The following is a 24,860-nucleotide window of genomic DNA, read 5'->3' as shown; positions in this document are numbered from 1 at the left end:
AAACAATATCAAACAATATCCAAACGAGATTTTTGAAGCTTGATTAAATAAATTCTTTGTTTATAATGAGGACATTTTAAGCTATTAATCTGCCAAAAGACCAAGAGAAATTTGATTTGTCATGATCCCTTTAACATTTTGACTTCCACTTTAAATAACAGGGTTGCTTTACAAATATTCTTTATCTGTCATTTTTACTGAATGAGCTGTACATTTTCTGTCATGCTCTATTTTTATCTGTCAGGAAAACGAGACACTTGGTATTTTTAATGCAACGATTTGTTTGTGACAAAAGCTCTTTTCAGTCCTGAATATTTTCATTTTTCTTTGTATTTTCATTGTATTAATATGAAAAAAGTTTATTGTGTCTACCGGTATATCACCCACCCATAATAAGCAAACACACACATGGGTTTACTGGCCTTATGTGTTTTTATTTCAAGCATATATTCTACCTCTATGTACTGTTTACATATTTATATTTACAGAAGTCACTGCTGCCATACAGGGAGAGAGATGCATGATATGATAAAAGACCCTGATGCAGAGATTCAGAACAGCCTGTGTATCCAACAACTCCTCTTTTCTCAGAAACAACGTTACAAACGTTAGAAAACAATAGTCACCACATGGTGTGATTTCTTCGTTTTTGTAAAATACTTCATTTACAATTGAGAAAAGCTCACAGTATTACACTCATGGACCCATGGGAGAATGGGCAAGCCCTAATGTTCATGCAGGTGAGAATCAAGGCACTCCGCAGGGAGACTAAAGGTACACTATGTACACACTGTGTTCCTCTGAACACTATTGTTGAAGTTTCTCTGTACAGAGCCATCTTGTTTCCTCAAGCCAAAATCCATCAGGTTTCAAGTGGATCTAAAAGCTCAGAGAAGGTAAATACTACAGGGTAAAGCAGCTCGTCAGTCTTTAAAATATCTAGGGCATGATAAAGTATGGCTTTCAAGTAGGGCAAGCAAGAGCTAGAATCAAACATGAGGCACCCGCAAACAGTCAATCAAATTCACTCCCATTATATCATAACGCTGCCATGCAGATTAGGAGCTCCTTGATCCTTAAAGGGACAGTCCACCCCAAATTGAAAACTCTCATCATTCACAGACCCTTCATGTTGATTCAAACCTATATGAGTTTTTCTTTTTAAATGTCTCACTTTTTTTCTTTCAATACAATGAATATCAACGATGTCCTACAGAGGAATAAAATCATTGAGGTTTGGACCAAAATGAGGGTGAATAAATGATGACAGGATTTTCATTTTTGGGTGAATTATCCTTTGTGAAAAAGAAGTACACTTTAGCATACTTTTAAAAAGAGTACTTATTATGGAAATAATATACACTCTAGAAAATGCTGAGTTAAAAACAACCCAAGTTGGGTTGAAAATGAACAAACCCAGCAGTTGGGTTAAATGTTTGACCAGCGTGCTGGACAGTTTTATTTAACTCAACTATTGTTTAAAAATGACTATATGGCTGGCTTAAAATGAACCCAAAAGAGGTTGGAAATTAAAAATCACACATAATTAATAGAAGCAACAATAATAATCAAAAGGTGAACATTTATTAATAAGCAATTTAATGTTTATTGTTTAATTATAATTCATTAAATTTTAATTTCCAACATACTTTGGGTTCATTTTAAGCAAGCAATACAGTCATTTTTAAATGATTTTTGAGTTAAATAAAACTACCCAGCAGGTTCAGCAAATATTTAACCCAACTGCTGGGTTAAAACAACCCAGTCGCTGGGTTTGTTCATTTTCAACCCAACTTGGGTTGTTTTTAACCCAGCATTTTGTAGATTGTACTTTAAAAGAATAAACTTAAGTAATATTTTTGGTAAGTTAACCGCATGTTAATTCAATGAAAATGTATCATTAAATAAATGTATGAAATTTACATTAAATGCATATAGCTGAACTTTAGAGTATATTTTGACCCACTTAAGTAGGACTTAAGTACATCTTTTATATTATATTATATTATTGCCTTTGAAATATAGTTAAAGTGTACTGCTGAATGTCCCGACAAGCAATTATGGTAAACTTAAATAATAATTTCATACAATTTCTATTCAAACTTGTATGTCATGAGTTTAAATATATTTTTAATTCCACATTTGTAAAGGATGAAGCTGTAATTTAGTACATTTAAAATATAGTGACTTAAAATGTAACACAATTATAATCAAGTACTTTAGATGTGCTTTAGTATGTTAGTGAACACATCAAAAGAAGTGTACTTCTTTAAAACATGACAAAAGATCATTAAAACCTAATGATTTAAAATATATTAAAAGTCCAATTAAGTGTTATGAAACATGAAAGTGTACTCTCTTTAAGTACATGTAAGTGGCCTTTTATTTCATTGAAATTAGAAGTAGTTTTTACTTTTAAGATTTCAAGTACACTACAAGTGCACATTCAATGCAATTAAGCACACTTCTTTTTCACAATTTCTTCCTTAATGCCACTAAGGGAAAATCAAGTCACTCAATTATAATCAAACATTACCATAAATGCATTAGGCTGCTGGCATTATATACTCTATGCATGTCAGATCAACTTTAATACTGTATATTATACTGCAGTGCGGATTGAGGTCGGTTTATAATACAGTTGCATGTTCAATAATCACATATGCTACCCTCATTCAAGTAATTTCCTAGGTCAGAGGTGTGCATTGAGTTATTTTTCCACCACATGTACCTGTGGCTCACATTATGAAACACACATATACACCTTAAAATATCAATATAGTCCTGCACAGTCAAAACATCTCGAATCTTTACGAATGCACATGGTTCCACTGAGTCAGCGCTCTACAGTCTGTGAAACAGATTTGCAGTTGCTGCGTTCAAACACAAGAGGGCGACATGCTCTGTTCCTCCACTCTGTGTGCTAATACCGCCAGACATCCCAGTGACTGATGGTTTTGAGAGCAGAGGTCAAGCATGGGTCATGATGGGTGTTTATAAGGTTCATAAGTGAGTGAAGCTCTCCTGCAAGGTGCCGTAACAAGGTGACACCTGGACACCTGTCATGGGTGCGAAAGCACACCAGCAGAAACTGAAGGGATGCAGGTACAGGTTATGGAGGACGGCACTCTAAGGCTTCAGAGAGAGGTCAGACCGACGATGGAAACAGATTTGGAGCAGGAACCACTAGGGCACGAACACTGCTACACACACATCTCCCTTCACCCCGAGCGTGTGTCCGGAGCCCCTAGGACCGGTAGTCCTTCTTACCGTATGGCCTGTTCCCAAGTATATGATCAATGTCTGAGACTACATGGGATGTCATCTTTGGAAGTACCTGAATGTGCAAATAAATTAGTTAGGAACGTTCTGGAAGTTAATAGTTAGTAGAAAGTGAATAGATCTCACCTGTATGGCTCCCAGGTTTTCAGTCAGCTGCTCTGCATTTGAGGTTCCTAATAGTACCGAACTCACTCCCTCGTTCCGCAGACACCAGGCTGGAGAGACGAAAAAAATGCTTCAAAACAATGTTCTTGGCAGATTACAATTTGTGGATATTGTGGACATTTGGTTGGTTAGCATGAGCTAACCATCATTGTGTGGTCATAAATCATCTTTCTTTTCATGATGGCCATTCACAAGTACTTCAATCTACACTACCGTTTAAAAGTTTGGGGTCAGTATGATTTTTTTTTTCATGTTTTTGAAAGACGTCTCTTATGCTCACCAGTGCTGATACAAAAATATAGTAAAAACACTTAAATATTATTACAATTTAAAATAACTGTTTTCTATTTTAATATATTTTAAACTGTCATTTATTCCTGTGATAAAGGCTGAATTTTCAGCATCATTACTCCAGTCTTCAGTGTCACATGATCCTTCAGAAATCATTCTAATATGATGATTTGATGCTCAAGAAACATTTCTGATTATCAATGTTGAAAACAGTTGAAATCTGCTTCAGATTTTTGTTAAAACCATGACTTTTTTCAGGATTCTTTGAATATAAAGAATCAATAGAACAGCATTTATTTGAAGGAGAAATATTTTGTTACATTGTAAATGTTTTTACTGTCACTTTTGATCAATTTACTGCATCCTGCCTAAATAAAAGTATATACACAGATCAGGCATAACATTATGACCACCTTCCTAATATTGTGTTGGTCCCCCTTTTGCTGCCAAAACAGTGCTGTCCCGTTGAGGCATGGACTCCACTAGACCCCTGAAGGTGTGCTGTGGTATCTGCACCGAGATGTTAGGAGCAGATCCTTTAAGTCCTGTAATTTGCGAGGTGGAGCCTCCATGGATCTGACTGGTTTGTACAGCCCATCCCACAGATGCTTGATTGGATTGAGATCTGGGGAATCTGGAGGCCAAGTCAACACCACAAACTTGTTGTTTTGCTCCTCAAACCATTCCTGAACCATTTTTGCTTTGTGGCAGGAGCATTATCCTGCTGAAAGAGGCCACGGCCACCAGGGAATACCGTTTCCATGAAAGGGTGTACATGGTCTGCAACAATGCTTAGGTAGGTGGTACGTGTCAAAGTAACATCCACATGGATGGCAGGACCCAAGGTTTTCCAGCAGAACATTGCCCAAAGCATCACACTGCCTCCGCCGGCTTGCCTTCTTCCCATAGTGCATCCTGGAGCCATGTGTTCCCCAGGTAAGTGACGCACACGCACCCGGCCATCCACGTGATGTAAAAGAAAATGTGATTCATCAGACCAGGCCACCTTCTTCCATTGCTCCGTGGTCCAGTTCTGATGCTCAGCATGGGCACCCTGACTGGTCTATGCAGCCCCATACGCAACAAACTGTGATGCACTGTGTATTCTGACACCTTTCTATCAGAACCAGCATTAACTTCTTGAGCAATTGTTGAATTGTTGAGTCTGTTGAATCGGACCACACCAGCCTTCGCTCCCCACGTGCATCAATGAGCCTTGGCCGCCCATGACCCTGTCGCCGGTTCACCACTGTTCCTTCCTTGGAGCACTTTTGATAGATACTGACCACTGCAGACCGGGAACACCCCACAAAAGCTGCAGTTTTAGAGATGCTCTGACCCAGTCGTCTATCCATCACAATTTGGTCCTTGTCAAACTCGCTCAAATCCTTACGCTTGCCCATTTTTCCTGCTTCTAACACATCAACAATGTTCACTTGCTGCCTAATATATCCACCCACTAACAGGTGCCGTGATGAAGAGATACTCAGTGTTATTCACTTCACCTGTCAGTGCTCATAATGTTATGCCTGATCTGTGTATACAATTAAATTATATTATAGGATATTTTACCAAAAAAGCATGAAATAAACATGTTTTACCCATTGCCATCAAGAATGTAACAGATAATGGAATGAGAATGCTAACAAATATCTATTTTTTTCTTGATTGTCTTTACTATACCTCTCCATCAATAATTTAAGAACAAAAACCAACAACTGCACAAAAGCTCAAAAGTCTACTCTGACCTGTCAGCTCCACTGGTTAGACGACTCTTTGCCTTCGAAGTGTTGAAGGAAGCGGTCTTACCTACGGCGAGCTGAGGCAAGGTGCAGCCAAGCTTCTCAGCGATATGACTGAGCTCTTTCAGCTTCGCCTGCTGCTTTCGTCCGTCCTCACTGACTATCTTGTCTTTCAGCCACTGATACGACTTCAAGACAAGAGAAGTAGACAAGTAGAGTCATGTAGGAAAAATTAAATATTTGACTTGTCAAGTATCTACCAAATTATGATTAAATTGGTACCTTCATAGCTGCCCTAGAGGATTCTGGGATACCATTTTCATATTTTCCAGTGATGATCCCACAGGCCAAAGGAGACCATGTCATGGCGCCCACACCTACAGCCACACACAGAATCAAGACGAGCTGCTGCTGCATGCGATCGCTGATGAATTCTCTAAACTTGACAGTCTCATATTCAGTATTCATTGAGATTCAGTGAGTAAAGGATGATTGATTGACACCTGCCTATCTTATGGTAGAGCTCAGGCAGCTGCACCTCGACCTTCTCCCTCTGGAAGAGATGATACTCAGCCTGCTCACACACTGGAGGAATCAGGTTAAACTGCCGCGCTACAGAGTACGCCTCCTAGAAAGAGAGAATAATATTTACACTTTTGTATTCAAATATAAACAGGTTGTATCTCTGTAGCAACAATTCAAACATTTTATCTCCAAGTGCTTTTATAGTGTTATTACCGGACTATCAGAAGGTCTGAATTGATTTAAAATACCTTTTTTTTAATTATATAGGGATGCCTGAGGCTAGTCAGTTTTTGTAATCACAGTTACAACAATGCCTGTTTTCTCAAATCATGGTTTAGGTTTTGGTTTCAAACACCTGTTTCTGTCAGGTCTTTAAGGTAGAAACTAACTTTCAAAAGTAAACTAACACTGAGAAATATTTACTGTAGTAAAAAGTGTGACAACCAGTTCTGGTCTCCAATATATACTGTATATATATATATATATGTATAGTATATAGTAATATCACATAACTGATTAGCTCCTTGGTATCATTTCAGGCTATGAACACATGTTCCAGTCACAGGGTGTGTTTACGTGGGATAGATCTGGCATGACACCAGAACATGGTATTATCACAGTCACACAAATTACAGGTCATCAGAGTGTGTCCTCTCTGTAAAAACCCTGATCAAGCCTCCATTTATCACCCATGAATTAATAATGTCAGCACTTAATTACAGCATATCAGTTTGTGCCAACTTGCTTTGTGCTACACTGCAATTACAGCAACATACAGTACTGACAGTCAAAGGGCTAAAAATATGTGATGTGGCCAGTATACACTAGAGGAGCTGAGATACAAGAGAGTATTTTGTTGCTCCAGCAAACACGGTTTGCTTCTGAATTCAAGCCTACAGAAAGTCAATGATCAGTAATACTGTGATCACATGTAAGTGATACACTTGAATTCTGTTGAAACAGTGTGTCCTGCAGGATGACGTGTTGAATGAAGTTTCTCATGACAGCTGACGTTAAGAAAAATGTTACTTACCATTATTTCCATAGCTGTCCATCGTGATGTCCCCCAGTACATAGACATGCCCTGGTTTATCACGTAGGTCATGGCTCTGACAATCTCTGTGGAGACAAAAATTCACAAATTCTGTCAGCATCATTGTGAGAAAAAACATGAATGTAATTGTATTGAATGTGCACTTGTAATGTACTTCAAATATTAATATGATAATAATTAAATAAAATGCCACATAAGTATACTTAAAGATAGTGCACTTCCACGAATGATTTTTAACACACTTAAGTACACTTTAAAAAAAGTGCAGTTTCAAAGAAGTACACTTATTTTGATGTTGACTGTCATACTAAAGCACATCTAAAGTACTTGATTTATTATAATCGTAACAGTAGTGTATTTTTATACGATTTTACATTTAAATTTAATATTTTTTAAATGTACTAAATTGCTTCATAATTACAAATGTGTAGTTACAAATATTTTTAAATACCATCACGTTCAAGGCAATGGTCACACGATGCAGGAAATTCAATAACAAAGTCTTTATTTGGAAACAAGCAGGAGAATACAGAAATCAAACTCATATAACACACAAACAATACCGGACAAAGGAAAACTAAATGAACCACAGGTGAACATAATCAGTCACTAAGAAAACTAACTAGCAAACAGAACTCAGGCAAAGCAGAACAGAATGAAAAAGAAAACAAAACTGAATGAGACCGTTACACAAACATTACAAGGTTCAGTAAAAATTATACTAAAGTACATTTTAGTTTATCATAAATGCTTGTCAGTACATTCGACAGTACACTTTATCTATACTTCAAATGCAATAAAAGTAATTCTGAACTTGCATATAAAGATGTAACTAAGTTCTATTTATGCTAAAAATCACTCAAAAGTTCAGCTAAATGCATTTAACATCAATGTAAATTGCAATTGCAATTAACATGCATCTAAGTATCCAAAAACCAGTATTCAGTTCCCACTCAAGTATATTATTTTCTGCAAAAGGACTCTAAAAGTATGCTAAAGTGTACATCTTTTTCACAAGGGCAGAAATGCTGGAACTTCAGAGAATTTCATCTTTCATTTTCTTTCAATTTATGTTGAAAAGCCAGAACAAGAAAAAAATTAGGCTGTTATTAAAATTAAATGATAGACTAAAATAGTTCAGCTGTTCATCAGAGATAAATGTCAGATTTGGTGGAAATTAGCTAAATTGTGAAGTTTTGTAAAGCTGTGTGTGATTAGTGTTTCAGGGCCCTCTTTTTCTACTTTCAAAAATGTTTTTATTAGACACTCAGTAATTCACAATTACATCAGCTGGAGTTGAACTCGAAGTCCTCCTGTTCCTTACGTTCTGATAACAGTTTGTGCTGCTATTTTCAGACCTTGTCTGCTATATTCAGTAACTTAATCTGGTATTGTGCAATATATTTTCATTCACTGTGTATCAGTTTGGGTTGGTTAAGTTCAGCTTGACGTACTTTTGTGTGGTTTCACTAAATTCAATAAGTCAATAAGAATTCAATAAGAATAAATTAATGTTAAAGTACAGTGTAACTTTATATCCCTATCAACTTTTACCCTTCATGCTGATGAAATGGTAATCAGGTAAGAAACAAAAAGCGAGAAAGCAGGGGACTGCAGAGCCCCTGAGGAACTTTAATATGCACTGCACACAGTGAGGAGCACAAAACTCTGGACACTTTACGCATCAATGCAGCAGAAAAGCACTGCATAGCGATCTGCCTGCCCATGTTCATGAGACATACAGCAACAGAGAGGTGTCAACGTCTATCCCATGTTTAAAGATAAAAAGAATAGATGATTAAGCAACCCAGACTCACTGGAAAAACGTGCCCATGGTGACATTGCTGCAAAGTGATATTACATTGCTTCTTGTGAAACCCTCGCTCTGAGCAGGATTCGAACCAGCCATTTCTGCCATGGGAGGCGCTCAGGCTCACTAACAAGGACATAGCCTTTAGTGTCAGTCACTAGTGCACCTCTTGAGGCTAGGAGAGTGAGGTTTTACTAGCTGGCCTCTGTTACACTCACCCCCCTAAACTGTCCCCTCCGGGTCACGGCACCAATGTAACCCCTCCGGTTCTTCTTCGAGTGGGATTCGAACCAGCGTTTCTGGCATGGAAGGCGAGCGCACTAACAAGGACACAGCCTTTAGTGTCAGTCACTAGTGCACCTCTTGAGGTCAGGGGAGTGAGTTTTTACCCACACAGCTCTTTACCAGCTGCCATTACACTCATCCCCCTAAACCTCACTCCCATCCAAGTCACAGCACCAACGTAACTCCTCCGGTTCTACTTTGAGCGGGATTCGAACTGATGTTTCTGGCATAGAAGTCGGGTGCAATAACAAGGACACAGCCTTTAGTGTCAGTCACTAGTGTACCTCTTGAGGCCAGGGGAGTGAGGTTTTACCCACACAGCTCTTTACTAGCTGGCCTCTGTTATACTCACCCCCCTAAACCTCACTCCCATCTGGGTCACGGCACCAATATAACCCCTCCGGTTCTACTTCGAACGAGATTAGAACCGGCTTTTCCGGCATGGGAGGCGGGCGCACTAACAAGCCTTTAGTGTCAGTCGCTAGTGTGCCTCTTGAGGCCAGGGGAGTGAAGTTTTACCTGCACAGCTCTTTACTAGCTGGCCTCTGTTACACTCACCCCCCAAAACCTCACTCCCATCCAGGTCACGGCACCAATGTAACTCTTCCAGTTCTACTTCAAGTGGGATTCGAACCGGTGTTTCTGGCACGGGAGGCGGGCACACTAACAAGGACACAGCCTTTACTGTCAGCTACTAGTGCGCCTCTTGAGGTCAGGGGAGTTAGGTTTTACCCGCACAGCTCTTTACTAGCTGGCCTCTGTTACACTAACCCCCCTAAACCTCATTCCCATCCGGGTCACGGCACTAATGTAACCCCTCCGGTTCTACTTCGAATGGGATTCGAACCGGTGTTTCTGGTATGGGAGACAGGCACACTAACAAGCTTTTAGCGTCAGTCGCTAGTGTGCTTCTTGAGGCCAGGAAGTGAGGTTTTACAAGCAAAGCTCTTTACTAGCTGGCCTCTGTTACACTCACCCCCCTAAACCTCACTCCCATCCGGGTCATGGCACCAATGTAACCCCTCTGGTTCTACTTTGAGTGGGATTTGAAGCGGGATTTCCGGCATGGGAGGTGGGTGCACTAACAAGGACACTAAAGACTGCAGCCTCTAGCTTCAGTTGCTAGTGCGCCCCTTTAGGCCAGGGGAGTAGGTTTTACCAGCACAGTTCTTTGCTAGCTGGCCTCCGTTACACTTGGACATTTCGCGTCACAGTTTCAAAATGAAATGCCCAGTGAGTGGTGTACCCACTGATGAACCTGAATCTGGCAATATTTTATTACGGTGATTGGATTGTTGTATGTATTGTAATGATTTTCTATCATGTTTGAAAATAATATACTACCTGCACTAAACCTAACAAAAGCAAATGTGAGATAAAAACACACTTGCTGAAGCATCCATCCAAGTGCATTGCTGTACCAGGTGAGCTACCGAGCAAGTTTACTGTGTCAGAAAAGCCATACATATGGATCTGGTTATGTGATGCAAACATCAAAATGAATTAGTTTACAAATCATCCACTATGGTAAAATTGTTTTGAGGGCATAGCACAGTATTATGCAAAGAAATGCATGAAAATAAGTTATTAATGGATAACCTTCCCTTGTAATCATAATTTGTGGGTTTTGTTGCCTCTAGTGTTAATTTCATTTGGAAACTGCAGTGAACTATTTTTGGTGTTTAGCAAAAATGTAGATAGAGGCACATTTTGTCCAATGAGCCTAAGTTGCGATTAAGGTAAGTATCAAGCCAAATCAGTCACATTCCATGTTTGCTGTGCTGAGAAGAACTAGCATGAACAAATTCAACAACCATAAGACTGTTCTTTGATGTGTCATGCCTTCAGTTTCTTTTTTAGAGTGGTTTGTAATGCCAGATCAAACAAAAATGTACAATACATATAAAAACATATATACATTTGCAGCTAAGCTAGCAGGCTAATGGGCTAGCATGGTAAGCTAGAACATGAAGAGGTTTGTTCACAAAACATAAATAACTACAAATGTTTAATTTCATTAACCTATAGATTCTTCAATTCTGTTATATATAATAACATACTTCAGTTGTCAATTATCATAAAGTGATTTTGTAGGATTTCTAATCAGGCACTGAATAGAGCACTTATTAAAAGTCCTTTCAGCCAATGGAATCAATTTGGGGTCCTAGACAGACTCAGCTGCATTAGTAAGGTAATGACATTTATCATAAATTAACTGTGATTTTGTAACAAATAAACTTTATTGTGCTAGAGGATGATGTAAAAACAGTAAATGGAAGTAAAATCAACTTCACTCAAGGGTAGCAGATTGGCAGGCAGTGTTAGATTCTATGAGTGAGAGCTGAAAAGCCTGTTAAAGTAGAGAAGTCTGGAACAAATGTCTGAGTCAGGGTGACCTTGGCATCTGGCGCAGAGCTTTGAAATATTACTAAGCCCTAAACGCTACACAACAGAACAGCTCTAAGCAGTACATACATTACCAGAAGGGCATACTGATCTCCCCCCACCTCCCCTAACAAGAGAATATTGATTGAGCTTAAAAAAAAGAGGAGGGATATCAAAAAAATCTCCCCTTTTCTAAAAGGTGATCTAAGTGATTTTAGCTATTTTGTTAACTTTGCTACTTTATGCGTACACAAGTGCTTCCCTGCTATTTACAGAGTTTAGGGTGGTCAAATAGACCAGGGGTGTCCAAACCTGCTCCTGGAGGGCCACTGTCCAGCAGAGTTCAGGATTAAACACACCCGAACCAGCTAATCAAGGTCTTACTAGACATACTAAAAACTTCCAGGCAGGTGTGTTGAGGAAAGATGGAGCTAAACTCTATAGGACAGTGGCCCTCCAGGACCAAGTTTGGACACCCCTGACATATGGTGCTTTTCCACAGTGTGGAATGACTTGCCTCGGCTCGGTTCGGTACGGCTCGGCTCGCTTACTTTCGGTTTGCTTTTCCTCTGCAGTTTAGTACTGCTTCAAAGTGGGTGGGATTATAGACTGATCGTTATAGTTGCGCCGCCTTTACTGCCGTGGATCCGCTCCTCGGCTACCAACAAGTCTGCACCTCGTCTTCTGACCACAATACAGCCATTTCTTTTTTCAAGTTGCATGCGACGGTCATTTAAAGCAAGTTGTTTAAAAAAAGTTGTGCAAACAAATGATACTGCGGTGGCTGTTGCTATTTAAATCTAGCGGGTTTGGTGTCTCGTGTTTTAAGTCCAATGACACTGGTAGTGACGATTCTCTCTGACCAATCAGTGATCTACAGTGTTTACACGTCACATTTAGTATCGGTACGGCATGTTTGGAACCTCCACCGAGGTGGTACTATTTAAGTGAACTGTACCGTTCCTTACCGAGCCGTCCCATGCAGTGGAAAAGCGCCAAAAAGTGAGCCGCACTGAGCCGCACCGAGCTGCACCGAGCCGTACCGAGCCGTCCCATGCAGTGGAAAAGCGCCAAAAAGTGAGCCGCACTGAGCCGCACCGAGCTGCACCGAGCCGTACCGAACCGTACCATGCCGTGGAAAAGCGCCAATAGACATTGCGATTTCTCAGGACACCTATTTCAGTAATATCTGCCAGAGAGCAGAGACATTTTATGCAAAGGGATTTGAAGCCGATCACTCTCCTTTAGTCTTTAACGTTCCCTTTCTTCCTCTACTACTATCTGTTCTTCTCTCTTCTCTGCATGTGTTTAAACACATGTCTGGAGATAATAGGATGGATAAACAAAAGAGAGAATCAGCTGGTAAATTCTTTATGAGGAGTGAAAGTCAAAGAGTCTGCAACAATTAACTTTCTTCTCTTCAATTTTACTCTTCTGAGAACAAAACACTCAATTTTAAAAACGCCATTGGCAGCAGATACTCATTTTAATGAATCTATCCTCACATGATCTTCAGATCACTCTTAGTGCAGTTGTTTCTCTCTGTACGCCTCATATTTTGTAACTGGTTTATTCTGTTCAAGAGACTTCGCTATTCTGTGGTTTGTACCAAAAGCTCATTATTAAACAGTAGATTTAATTTTCAGGCTGACTGCACTTGAAGCTTTGGGCAGCTCAGAGATTTAACAGCAGTTTGGAAGCTTGCTGGCTGCATTGCGTACATCAGGTACAAGTAATAAGTCTGGTTATTCAGAATGGCACCCCGAGGAATGCACTTTATCGTAACCCTGTTTTCATAAGTACATCTTTCAGAGCACTTAGACTTCAGATGGATGTGCCTGCAGGACACCAAGACTTTTAGTCAGACAATCTCAAAAGTCTTTTGTACACCTCTGGCTTTTGATGCAGTATTGTCATTCGCAGCACTTTTCTAGACAGTATCCCAAAGTGCTTTGGTGGAGGTCAAGAATAGTTTTATGAATTACCAAACCTACCAAAGTGTACTAAAGTCTTCGAGATGTACCCCAAACAAGTAAATTAATGCAATGATATTCATGCACTGCCATTCAAAAGTTTGGGGTCAGTAAGATTTTTTTAAATTAATACTCACTCCATTCCCACGGCTCTCGGCCCCACCCTGCTTGCCACATTTATCGACCCCAAACTTGTGAACGGCAGTGTATATTTGGCCAAACTCACCCTCCATCGGTGTGTTGCTGTCGGGCCGGTTGGCGAATACCACGTCTACATATTCCAACTGCATTCTCTGCAAGGAGCCCTTGAGACCTGAAAGAGGAGACGGTTATTGTGAGCGTGTTTGAGCATTTGTTTGTCTTCCCTGTCAAAACGTCTGGCAGTGTTTACCTAACAATTTAGCATGATTAGCTGTACATGGGAGACAGGTTAGTGCTAATTGAAAAGTTGCATGCTATGACAGATCACAGTTTGCTGAGGACTCTTATTCAAGCCCTCATAACATCAGGACAAACTTTGCCAACTTAATCGAGCTCCGCAGACGAGGGACCCTCAGCTGCGTGACTCTGGTGGACTTTGTAGTAATCAAGCTCTTTCTGTACAGGGCCCCAGGGATCATTCACTCTTTGTGTCTCTGTCTTTAATTCGGCAGAGTGTTGGATTGATCGTCAAGCGTAATGAAGAGAGTTTGGGACTGGATTCCCTCCTGTGCCCATCTCTAGAGGCTCACTCTGACAGGGTCAGCATCATGAGGTCAGATGAAGCTTTACTGTCAAGAAATGATGGTGTTTGTCAGCAGTTTGAGACACAGTGAGAGATATGCGATTGATTGGGAAATTGGCGCAAAATATCTTTAATAAAAATGGAAGTTGCTCTTTTTTCCTCCATCATAAATGAGTTTGTCTCAGAGTAAGCAGACAAAATACAATAAACGCTGGTGTTTGGGAACACAATCATGTGAGACGCTTCTGGAGGGAATTAAACCAAATCATTCTGATGACCGACTTTGGCTCAGGCATTTCAGAATGATCAAACCAACATCTGAGATGCTCTGCGATTGGTCCACTGGTTAGTCCAGTTATCCAATCACATCCTCCGTTGAGTTTTTTGTTGCGCATCAAGGGATTTATTCGGTAACTGTGTTTCCATCGTAGTTTATGCGCATCTTTTTTAAAAAGTTTTTTATGCACATTTTTATAATTTATGTGCATCTTGGTGTTTCCGTTCCATCTTAATCATTATCATTATCATTTTTTAAATATATTTTTCAAATGTACATTTTTTGTATGTTTTACTTAACATCAAAAATTAAACATGCTCATCACAGAAGAGTTTTCAAGTTGTTGTATGCATGAATTACATTTTATGTGTATTTTTTAAATAACTTAAACCAGACTGTCATATTGTGATATAAGATGACATGGTCGAGGGGAAGAGCTGTCACTTAATTTCACAGGACCACACATACAATATCTGTGTATTTACACAATATTTCACAATATCTGTGTATACTGAGAGACAGACTGTGTGTCTGAACCTATGTGCCAAAATTGTATCTCAGCCCACATTTATGTATGTGTGTGGTTCAGGTAAACTCAAAGTCATGGGGACAAAATGTCCCCAAAAAGATGGCAATATCCGAAACCCTTGTCCTTGTGGGAAAATTTTTTGGTCCCCATGAGGAAAATACCTAATAAATCATACTAAAAAAATGCAGTTTTCTGAAATGGTTAGGTTTAAGGGATAGAATATACAGTTTGCGCAGTATAAAAATTATTATGTCTATGGAATGTCTCCTTAAAACATGAAAGTACGTGTGTGTATGTGTGTGTGTGCATGCTTTGCAGCCTGACCAGACCAATAACTGAACCAAATAAAGTGATGTAAATATAATACGGCCGGTGTGTTCACAGACATGCTCCAAATGCAGGGAGCTGCAGGTGGGTTAGAGCAGTGTGTATCCTGAGCTCTATGTTTGTAAAATAGGTGTCTGGCCCCAAACCTGCTGGCATGGAAGAAAAATAAGAGCCAGTGCAGAACAGCACACACAACCAATCATTCATCCTCCATGTAACCCTGAATATCTAGGCCAGGGTGTGTATTATTTCCGTACTCTCACACCAAAGGTAACTCTGAACCTACTGATAACATCTACTGTATGAATTACAACATAACTCGTTTTTCAGGGCAGTAGTTAATACTGTAATATTAAAAGAATAATAGTGCATGCCTTTAAAGGGGACCTAAAATGCCCCTTTTACAAGACGAAATATAAGTCTCTGGTGTCCCCAGAATGTGTCTGTGAAGTTTCAGCTCAAAATACCCCACAGATAATTTATTATAGCTTGTCAAATTTGATCCTATTTGGGTGTGAGCAAAAACACGCAGTTTTTGTGTGTGTCCCTTTAAAAGGAAATGAGCTGCTGCTCCCGCCCCCCTTTCCAGAAGAGGGCGGAGCTTTAACAGCTCACGCTTCGTTTGCTCAACAACAACAAAGCTAGAGAATCTCACGCAGCCAAAGTGAGGATTGTCAGTAACGGTGTTCAGCCTTACATTGTTCAAACTGGAGTCGACACTGATGGAGAGACTCAGGAAAAAGTTACAACTTTCAAAATGCATCTGGATAAATTCAAAGTGCCTGTTTGTATCAGATGATATTCAGTCAAGAGAAAGTCACCTGCATGTGATGTTCATTCTTGGCTTGATTCTGTGCAAAGTGTGATCAGTGACTGATGCCGTTTGGCAAGTCACTCACGTGTGTTTCTGGCTATGTCCTCTTTAGTCCTGCTATTTGTTAGTTCTGCCTGCCAGAGCGAGCCACACTAACACTAAATCCACTCAATCAATGCCCAGCGAGGAGCCAAACACACACACACACACACACACACACACACACACACACAGAGTGAGAATGTTTAGAAAGAGAATGTTCACCTTCAATAATGTGTTTCCTAGAAAGGCCTCGTTCAGTCTCAGCTCTGCAGCAAAAAAGGAGACACACAGAGACAGACGTACATCAAAATTTCAGACAGAGCTAAGTTCAGTCTAACACATGAGACCAGAATGTCTTGCTCTTCTTTTTCCTCTCCCAAACTGGCCCTTTTGCAAATGTTCACTTTTCAACTTCAAATAAAACCCTGACATATTTAAATGCTGATTATTATTCATGAGAGAGGATTTGTGGGGAAATGGGACAGGCCTTTTCTTTAGTCTTATCGAGCTCCACAGCTGCACTTCTGCTCACTTACTCCCAGAATACTTACTCATGGAGAAAACGCTGGGTCAGCGCTTGCCCTGAACTGAGCTTTATAATTGCATTTATGAAATATCCAAGGATGTCAGCGTTAAGTGTGCTGCCCTTTAGAATGTGCAACAGATTGAGAGTTATGAAATAAAAGTTCTCATGACAGGAAGTGACATAATGTACATGCACAATGATTGAATGACAGATTACTCACTTTCCACCCCAGTAGAGCTTTGTGGTAATAACCAGACTGGATCGCCTTAAGAAAAGGAGGGAGGAGAGAGTGGGAAAAGTGAATTAAAATGTGCACATAAATGTTCCAAAATAACTATTGCTCAAGAGAAAAGTTGATTAAACAATAAAACAGGTATAAGCAAACTACGACAGGTTTTTGTGTAGTCAATCAACAGTTTTCATCTGTCAAAAGTTTGGTAAGATTTTAATACTTTTATTCAGCAAGGACAGATTAAAATGATCAAAAGTGACAGTAAAGACATTTGAAATGTTACAGAAGCTCTCCTGAAAAAATATGTATCATGGTTTCCACAAAAATATTAAAGGTTAAAACATTTAAATAAGGAGTCAATACATCATCAATCCTTCTTCCAAAACGTGTTTTTTGTCTTACCCTGATTCACTATGGTAAGCCTATTATTAGTGTTTATATTTTAGACCTGTCGGGATGGTTTTCACGGGAAATTGCGTACAGACAGTACATCACTCGTTCCTGAGTGTCACATCATATCCATAAATAGAGAAAAGTTGCTCCACGTGTCTGGTGTGGGAGTGGCAGACGCTAGATGTCACAACGAGTGAGAAAGTTTGACATGAAGCAGCTAAATCTCCAACCTCTGGAGAATCACCTGTTTTAAACAAACACCGAACAGAGGAGAGTCTGCTGACAATAAGACAACAAGACAGAGCTCGTAATAAAACAAGAATCAACATTGACTTGACTTTTCAGAGATTTGAAATGTTGTAAATGCGACGGGGAGATGATGGCGCCTTTATTACCTTACAGGTAAATAAGGTATTTTATTGAACAGATAAATTGCCATATGTAGCTCTCTAACAGAGTTCACTGTAAAGCATTATCTATTGTGAAGGGTGATATTCATCTGCACAGTCACGCAGAACCGAAGCACAACCAAAACAATGATCATCTGCAAAATGCATGCAGTTTTGTTTTTAACCGCTAGAGGGCCAAATGTTACATAGTGTACCTTTAAGCACTGTTTTCAACAGTAGGTATGTTTACATGCACAAATTTTCATCATGAATCCAACTCAATTTTAGATTGTGAAAGTTCTTTTATGAACCCAAAATTTGGCAATCAGATTCACATATTCATTTAAAACAAAACTTCAGTGCATGCGCAGTGCCCAGTTGCTGCGATCGAAAAAGTTTGTAAGATGTAAAATGTATGTAAACATCAGAGATCTTTTTATGATAGGGCTCTGGTATTTTTGAATGAGACAGAGAAGATCTGATTCAAGCATTTACATGCTTATTATTTTCCTTAACTAAAATGAACTGGAGTGCGGACTTAGTCTTAGAGCTCCCCCTGGCCTTTTTTAGGACAAAAATTGGATCTGCTGGAGACGTCCAACAGATTATTTAGGTACCGGAAGAAGTCCCAGATCAAGATACATATTTTCTATGTAAAGCACTTTGAATTACCATTGTGCATGAAATGTGCTATATAAATAAACTTGCCTTGCCTATTGATTGGATTATTTCAAGCCTACACTACCTCTTTCAATCTGACTGTGTTTACCTGAAGCCTTTTCAGTCTGATTATTTGGGTGCATGTAAACATAGCTGTTAATAATAATCAGAAATGTTTCTTGAACACCAGCATATTAAAATGATTTCTGAAGGTTCATGTGACACTGAAGACTGTTTTAAAATATATTCAAATAGAAAACAGTTATTTTAAATGGTAACAATTTTACTGTATTATTGACCAAATCAATGCAGCCTTGGTGAACATAAGAGACAAAAACATTAAACAATCTTACAGACCCCAAACTTTTGAACGGCAGTGTATAATTATGCAAATGTTGGAAAGATTCAATTCACAAGCAAATGCACAATGACAAGGCCAATTGGAGCCTGACTGACATGTACACATGCTGGATGAAGCTACAGCTGCATTATCATCTAGATTTGTTTGCAAATTCAGACTGGTATAATTTCAGTCAGACTAAACAGTTTAATTTTACATTTTAAAAAGACAAATTATGGTTTTATGGTTATAGTCTGACTGAAAACGAATGGCTTCTGTCTATGTTGGCCAGCTGTTCGCTCATTCATTGGTCTCATGAGTTCATCGAACAGGAATCAGACTGTTGAGGAAGAACTGCAGAGATAGTGATGCCATTTCTCAGTGACGATGATACGTGTGTAACCTTCACCTGTAGCTGTTTTGGCAATAATCAGCAGGTCTCTCCGAGTCGCTCTGCACTGTAAACAGTGTAAACTCTCGCTGTGTCCTACATTCTCAGCTCACACAAACTGAGAGCTGCCTTCTAAATTGTGGCCTTGCAAAATAATTAAGATATACTTTAAAGAAGAAAGCCGAGGCTGTGAAATTTAACATATATTAGGCCAGAAGTGAATTCAATGACTTTGCATTTCACACCCAATTGTCACCGTGTAGCCATGTGTAAAAACACATGAACTTCACATACATCATCTCTATGGAAGAAGGAGTGAGATGAAAGGAAAGAGAATGAAAGAAAAGGAGGGAAATTGGGTTATGAGGAAAGTGGGGAATGGGGCAGGAATTAGAATATGGGAGATAGAAAGATCCAAGCAGAAAAAATAAACTGATGAAAGACAGAAGAGAGGGCAACTGGTTCCACTCGGTTCATTAAAACTGTGGATCCCAGAGGTCACTTTATCTTTAAAGCACATCCATTAAACATTTACAGACACGATCAATCCAGATGTGTTCGTGAATTTTGATAGGGGGTCATGGATATTCAGACTCTGGCTGATGCTGTGCATGTATGTTCACTGCGGTGGGATGAGGAAATTTATTAGTATAACAGCATGGCATGTAATACTGATCTTGGATCTGTGAAGATTCTGAAGCTTATAAAAGGGGCCGGATTAAATTAGTTTTGTGACAGAGTGGATCTGAACACTACAAATCAGTCTGATGAGATATGTATTAGAGAGAGAGAGAGAGAGAGAGAGAGAGAGAGAGAGAGAGAGAGAGAGAGAGATCGTGGAAATAACATTCTAATACACTGTTAAAAATAAATGTAATTTTACAGGTAATTGTCTGTATTTTTTTTTTTTTTTTTTTTTTTTTTACAGAATTTTCTCGTTTTGTCATTATACAATGAAATACCTGTTGTTTTACAGACATTTGATGTAATTTAAATTCACATAGAATTGCTTGTATTTTGGTATTACATCAAATTTCTGTTTTTTAAAAAGAAATTTTCTGTATTTTTAAAGAATAATGTGTAATTTTACATTAAATGTTGATTAATATTTTACAGATTTGTTTCTGTAGAAAATGGAAAAAAGGAAACAAATATATAACTGCAGAAATCTGCAGTCATTCAACATTACCATTTAAGATAAAGTGTTGGTTAAAGTGAGGTTTCTTTTAAGGTTAAATAATAGTATTTGTACATACACTGTAAAAAATGATTGTGATTTTAACGGTGAAAGACTGTAAAAATGCTACGGTAAAAAACTGTTAATTTGTTAACAGGAAGTTTATATATACAGTAAATAACTGTAATAGATTACATTTAAAGACATTGTAATGCAAAACTGTATTAAAAATGCCAAATAACATTTAAGTCCAAAATAATTACTGTTCAAAAGTTTGGGATCTGTAAGATTCTTTTATGTTTTTGAAAGAAGTCTTTTCTGCTCACAAAGGCTCAATTTATTTATCAAAAATACAGTAAAAAACAGCAATATTGTGATATATTATTACAATTTAAAATAATTGTTTTCTATTCAAATATATTGTAACGGGATACAGGTTTTTTCAGAATTAAAGTAAAAAAAATCAAATGAACAGCATTTATTTGAAAAATAAATCCTTTGTAATATTGTAAAAGTCTTTACTGTCACTTTTGATCAATTTAATGTCATTGCTGAAAGTATTAATCATGTTGGAAAGGTCACGCGTGACATAGGTGGAAGTACCGTGGTATGGCGAAAAAACTCCTCCAACTTCAAAATCGTCCGACATCGTTGTTTTACCTTTTTTTGTAAAGGCCGTTTGACTTAGTCTTTCACTTTGTAAACACTGGATCGGTACTTCCACCTATATCACGCGTGACCTTTCCAACGTGATTACGTAATGTGTGGCTCATCGCAGAGCAGTGCAAGATGAGCATTTGTGGTGAAAAAGTATATAAATTTGCATTTTTTTTATATAATGACCGATGGTTTCTCTAGATAAGACCCTTATTCCTCGTCTGGGATCATGTAGAGCTCTTTGAAGCTGCACTGAAACTGACATTTGGACCTTCAACCCGTTGAACCCCAGTGAAGTCCACTATATGGAGAAAAATCCTGGAATGTTTTCCTCAAAAACCTTAATTTCTTTTCGACTGAAGAAAGAAAGACATAAACATCTTGGATGAAATGGGGGCGAGTAAATTATCAGGAAATCTGAATTCTGAAGTGAATTAATCCTTTAATAACTTTCCCCCACTACACAGCCAATGTGGAAAGTGCAGCAAATAATGAATCTCACTTAAAGTGACAAATCAGTAATTTTTCAAAGTCAGCATCGAAGTCATGGTGATCATAGTGGGTTGTCATCTGTTACCATGACAACAACCCTCACCTAGATGCTCTCATCTGCTGGCATTGATTAAGTGAAACTGAGTAGCATCCCAGAGATCAAAGTCCCCATCAAAAGTATGTGTGAGTAATGAGACGTAACCAATGCCAGATCCAGCAGGAACACAACAACAACAAAGCTCCAGTTCCACTTGCTTTTTCGTTTGTACCTCCTTTATCTTGTATTACAGCTACACAGATGTGCTTGACATACATACAAATCAACCGTACCTCCAGCCCTTCTTTTTGATGATGTTTCCCAGTATAACTTCAGCTCTGTAACAGACAGAGATGTTAATAATGATTCATGGAGTAAAGTGAATTATGGGTAATCTTGTTGATGCTGAGTCATACTCACTTTCCAGCAGCATACACCTCTGCGGTGTCAAAAAGGTTCACCCCACTCTCATACGCTATAGTCATCAGCTGCTCCGCCACCTGGAAGACACACACACACACACACATATATAGAATTAGAGATAGAAGGGTTAACCTGTCTGAACCATCACAGTAAGTGTATAATGATTTTATTGCCATTTATTTTCACTTCATAATTTCTCAAAATCTTCTTACATTATATATATATATATATATATACATATATATATACACACACACACACACACACACACAGTCAAACCAAAAATTATTCAGACATTTTTGATATTTTTGATATATTTTTACTAGTGGGTGGAGGACACTATAGTTCATTTATGTTAAGTGAGGATAGCAAAATAAAGTAAACTGTGACATATTATACCCAAAAATTCTTCATACAGTGGACTACCAGTAAAATTGATAAAAATTTAAGACCAAAAATTATTCAGACACTTTGACCTGACCATGTTTTGCTTAAGTGTTATCTGACATAATTAAGATTAATTTTTTTCTGACAGTTTAACTCTGAGATCTTGTCATATTTTATTACCATTTTTTTAAACTATAGTGAATAAACTGTATTAATGAATGAAATGTTTAAGGTGTCTGAATAAATTTTGGTTTGATTGTATATATATATTTTAGCCACATTTTAGCCATCAGCCAGCCAGGTTCTTGGGTGTTTTTGGTAAGTCTCACAGTGGCTGCAGGATCATGTCAGTCTTCATTCATTCAGTCATCAATAACACTTTGATAAGAGTGTTTTGTTGTACAGTGGACTACAAGTGACTACAAGTGCAGCAAAATCTAAAGGGTGAGAGTGTGTTTGCAGGTGATTGAGTTTGTATGAATATGTGCATAAGTATGGGTGTATGTGGGGGCTTATTTGATTGTTCTCCCGCCTTCTGAATCTCTCATGCTCTCCCTCAGGCCTAAATCACATAAATGAATCAGCATAAAAATTATGCAAAGCAGACTATTGGATAAGGGAATGAAAGCACAGGAGTATGAGGTTTTAGATATTCACCTCAATCATCAGTGCACATGTTAGTATAACATTTGAGAGCACTAATGTAAATAGATTTGGCTTGCATAGTCAATAATATGCTAAAACTATTCTGAGAGTTGTCATAATTAAAGGGGACATATCATGAAAATCTGACTTTTTCCGTGTTTAAGTGCTATAATCGGGTTCCCGGTGCATCTCCCAACCCAGAAAACATGAAAATGAAAACATGGCTGCATGAGATTCTCCAACTTTGTTGTTGTTGAGCAACCGAAACGTGAGCTGTTAAAGCTCCGCCCTTTTCTGGAAAGGGGGCCGGGAGCAGCAGCTCATTTGCATTTAAAGGGACACACACAAAAACGGTGTATTTTTGCTCACACCCAAATAGGGGCAAATTTGACAAGCTATAATAAATGATCTGTGGGGTATTTTGAGCTGAAACTTCACAGACACATTCTGGAGACACCAGAGACTTATATTACATCTTGTGAAAAGGGGCATAATAGAGGGTATGCACAGACGTCACTTTCCCGCCGGAACGCGCTCCCTCAGCTGGATTGAGTGGCAAAAGAACCTGCTGCATGACTGGATTTAATAGGGGAAACTGCAAAAACGCGAGTAAAACAAACGATTACACTAAAGGTTGGGCTCGAAAGTGTTCTTTATGACATGTCAAAGAAACCTAATCCATGGATACTGACATGCAGCCAGGAATCGTGTTTCCTGACATTTATATGTGCCTGATTTCGACGCCGGGGAAATACATAAAGCAAATGCTTTATATAAATACAATATAAATAGGTCTAAATACGAGTGATCACTTATATCAATGTTATATATTTCGTCATATCGTCCAGCCCTAAAACTTGTGTAGTTTTTGTCAGTGTTTATGCAGAATATAAGATTGATGAGTTGTCAACACAATATATAACAATACAATATATAGGGTATGATTTTACCCCAAAATCCAACATTTTGACACAAAATGATAACTGCAAAACATGTTTCTTTGCCTGGAGTCCAGCTGTTTCTGTGAATTGCAGTGACCTATTTGCTTTTTTTTTCTGTAGCTTTCAGCAGTCTGTAAAAATATACTTCAGATTTTGTTTCAAAGCTATATGTACAGTCAGTCGCAAAGCTCTTTCCGGTTTTGGATGTGTTTTGTGTGTTTTTCGCGGGATTCACGCTGAAAACCAATGCTGCCACTCAGTCTTTTGCCACTCAGTGGGCGTAACCGCAGTCATAACGGTCGACGGTGACGTCACGTGCATACCCTTTATAGGTTCCCTTTAAAATATATTTACATAATAAAACTCATAAATATAATAATATATGCAAATAAAAAAAATTCATACCTCCTGACCTGTACTAAATTCAATAATTTGAAGTACTACCTAAATGCCAAGAATTGCTTTCTAGACTTTCAAGCCACCTATATTCAAACTCCTGCCACAACAACAAAATGTTTTGAATTATCTGTGGCATTCCTTATTTTCAGTTTGAGGTAATCAAATTAAGCTAACTATAATAATCTGTACAAGAGGAACCGAGAGAAGAGCAACTTTCACACTCTGTAGCCTCACATTTCATACAATGTCAACTCTAGTTGATTTAACAGAAGCCACTTAACACTTCCTTTAATCCTCCTCCTACTACTTCCACACACTCCGAGACTGTACTCACACAAAGTGCTAACATAAAGTCCTGATTCAGACGTTGCCCTCCGACACCCCAATGCCTCAGAGAAAGCAAATCCCTTATGACGGCAGAGAAACAAACTGCCCTGTCACTCTACGCTGGGAATCCAGTCAGATCGACTCAGCTGACAGGATGACGAGTCATTCCACTGCCGAGGGGAGGCAAAAACTGTGTGTGTAAGCTTGTTTAGGATGGGA

General features: G+C 38.6%; 1 protein-coding gene across 5 annotated transcripts in view; it reads right to left on the bottom strand.

Annotated features, from left to right (window-relative positions):
• Positions 1-413: 413 nt before the first annotated feature.
• kcnab1a (potassium voltage-gated channel subfamily A regulatory beta subunit 1a) overlaps positions 414-24,860 on the bottom strand; it is a 124,930-nt gene continuing 100,483 nt past the window's right edge. For 4 of the 5 annotated variants that reach the window (XM_051870656.1, XM_051870654.1, XM_051870658.1 and 1 more), the window contains 11 exons: positions 21,940-22,019; positions 21,813-21,857; positions 16,972-17,016; positions 16,448-16,491; positions 13,739-13,825; positions 7,039-7,124; positions 5,988-6,108; positions 5,763-5,857; positions 5,548-5,668; positions 3,409-3,497; positions 414-3,337 (listed from right to left, as the gene is read on the bottom strand). In XM_051870656.1, coding sequence (XP_051726616.1) covers positions 3,248-3,337; positions 3,409-3,497; positions 5,548-5,668; positions 5,763-5,857; positions 5,988-6,108; positions 7,039-7,124; positions 13,739-13,825; positions 16,448-16,491; positions 16,972-17,016; positions 21,813-21,857; positions 21,940-22,019 — 903 coding nt within the window. In that variant the 3' untranslated portion in view covers positions 414-3,247. Of the gene's footprint in view, positions 3,338-3,408; positions 3,498-5,547; positions 5,669-5,762; positions 5,858-5,987; positions 6,109-7,038; positions 7,125-13,738; positions 13,826-16,447; positions 16,492-16,971; positions 17,017-21,812; positions 21,858-21,939; positions 22,020-24,648; positions 24,733-24,860 lie in introns of those variants that run through there. The other variant, XM_051870657.1, reaches the window with a different exon arrangement.

The sequence above is a fragment of the Ctenopharyngodon idella genome, chromosome 18 (assembly GCF_019924925.1).
Source record: "Ctenopharyngodon idella isolate HZGC_01 chromosome 18, HZGC01, whole genome shotgun sequence".
In the NCBI taxonomy this organism is placed as follows: Eukaryota; Metazoa; Chordata; class Actinopteri; order Cypriniformes; family Xenocyprididae; genus Ctenopharyngodon; species Ctenopharyngodon idella.
Note: the sequence above shows the minus strand (reverse complement) of the source record. Positions and strands in the feature narration are given on the sequence as shown.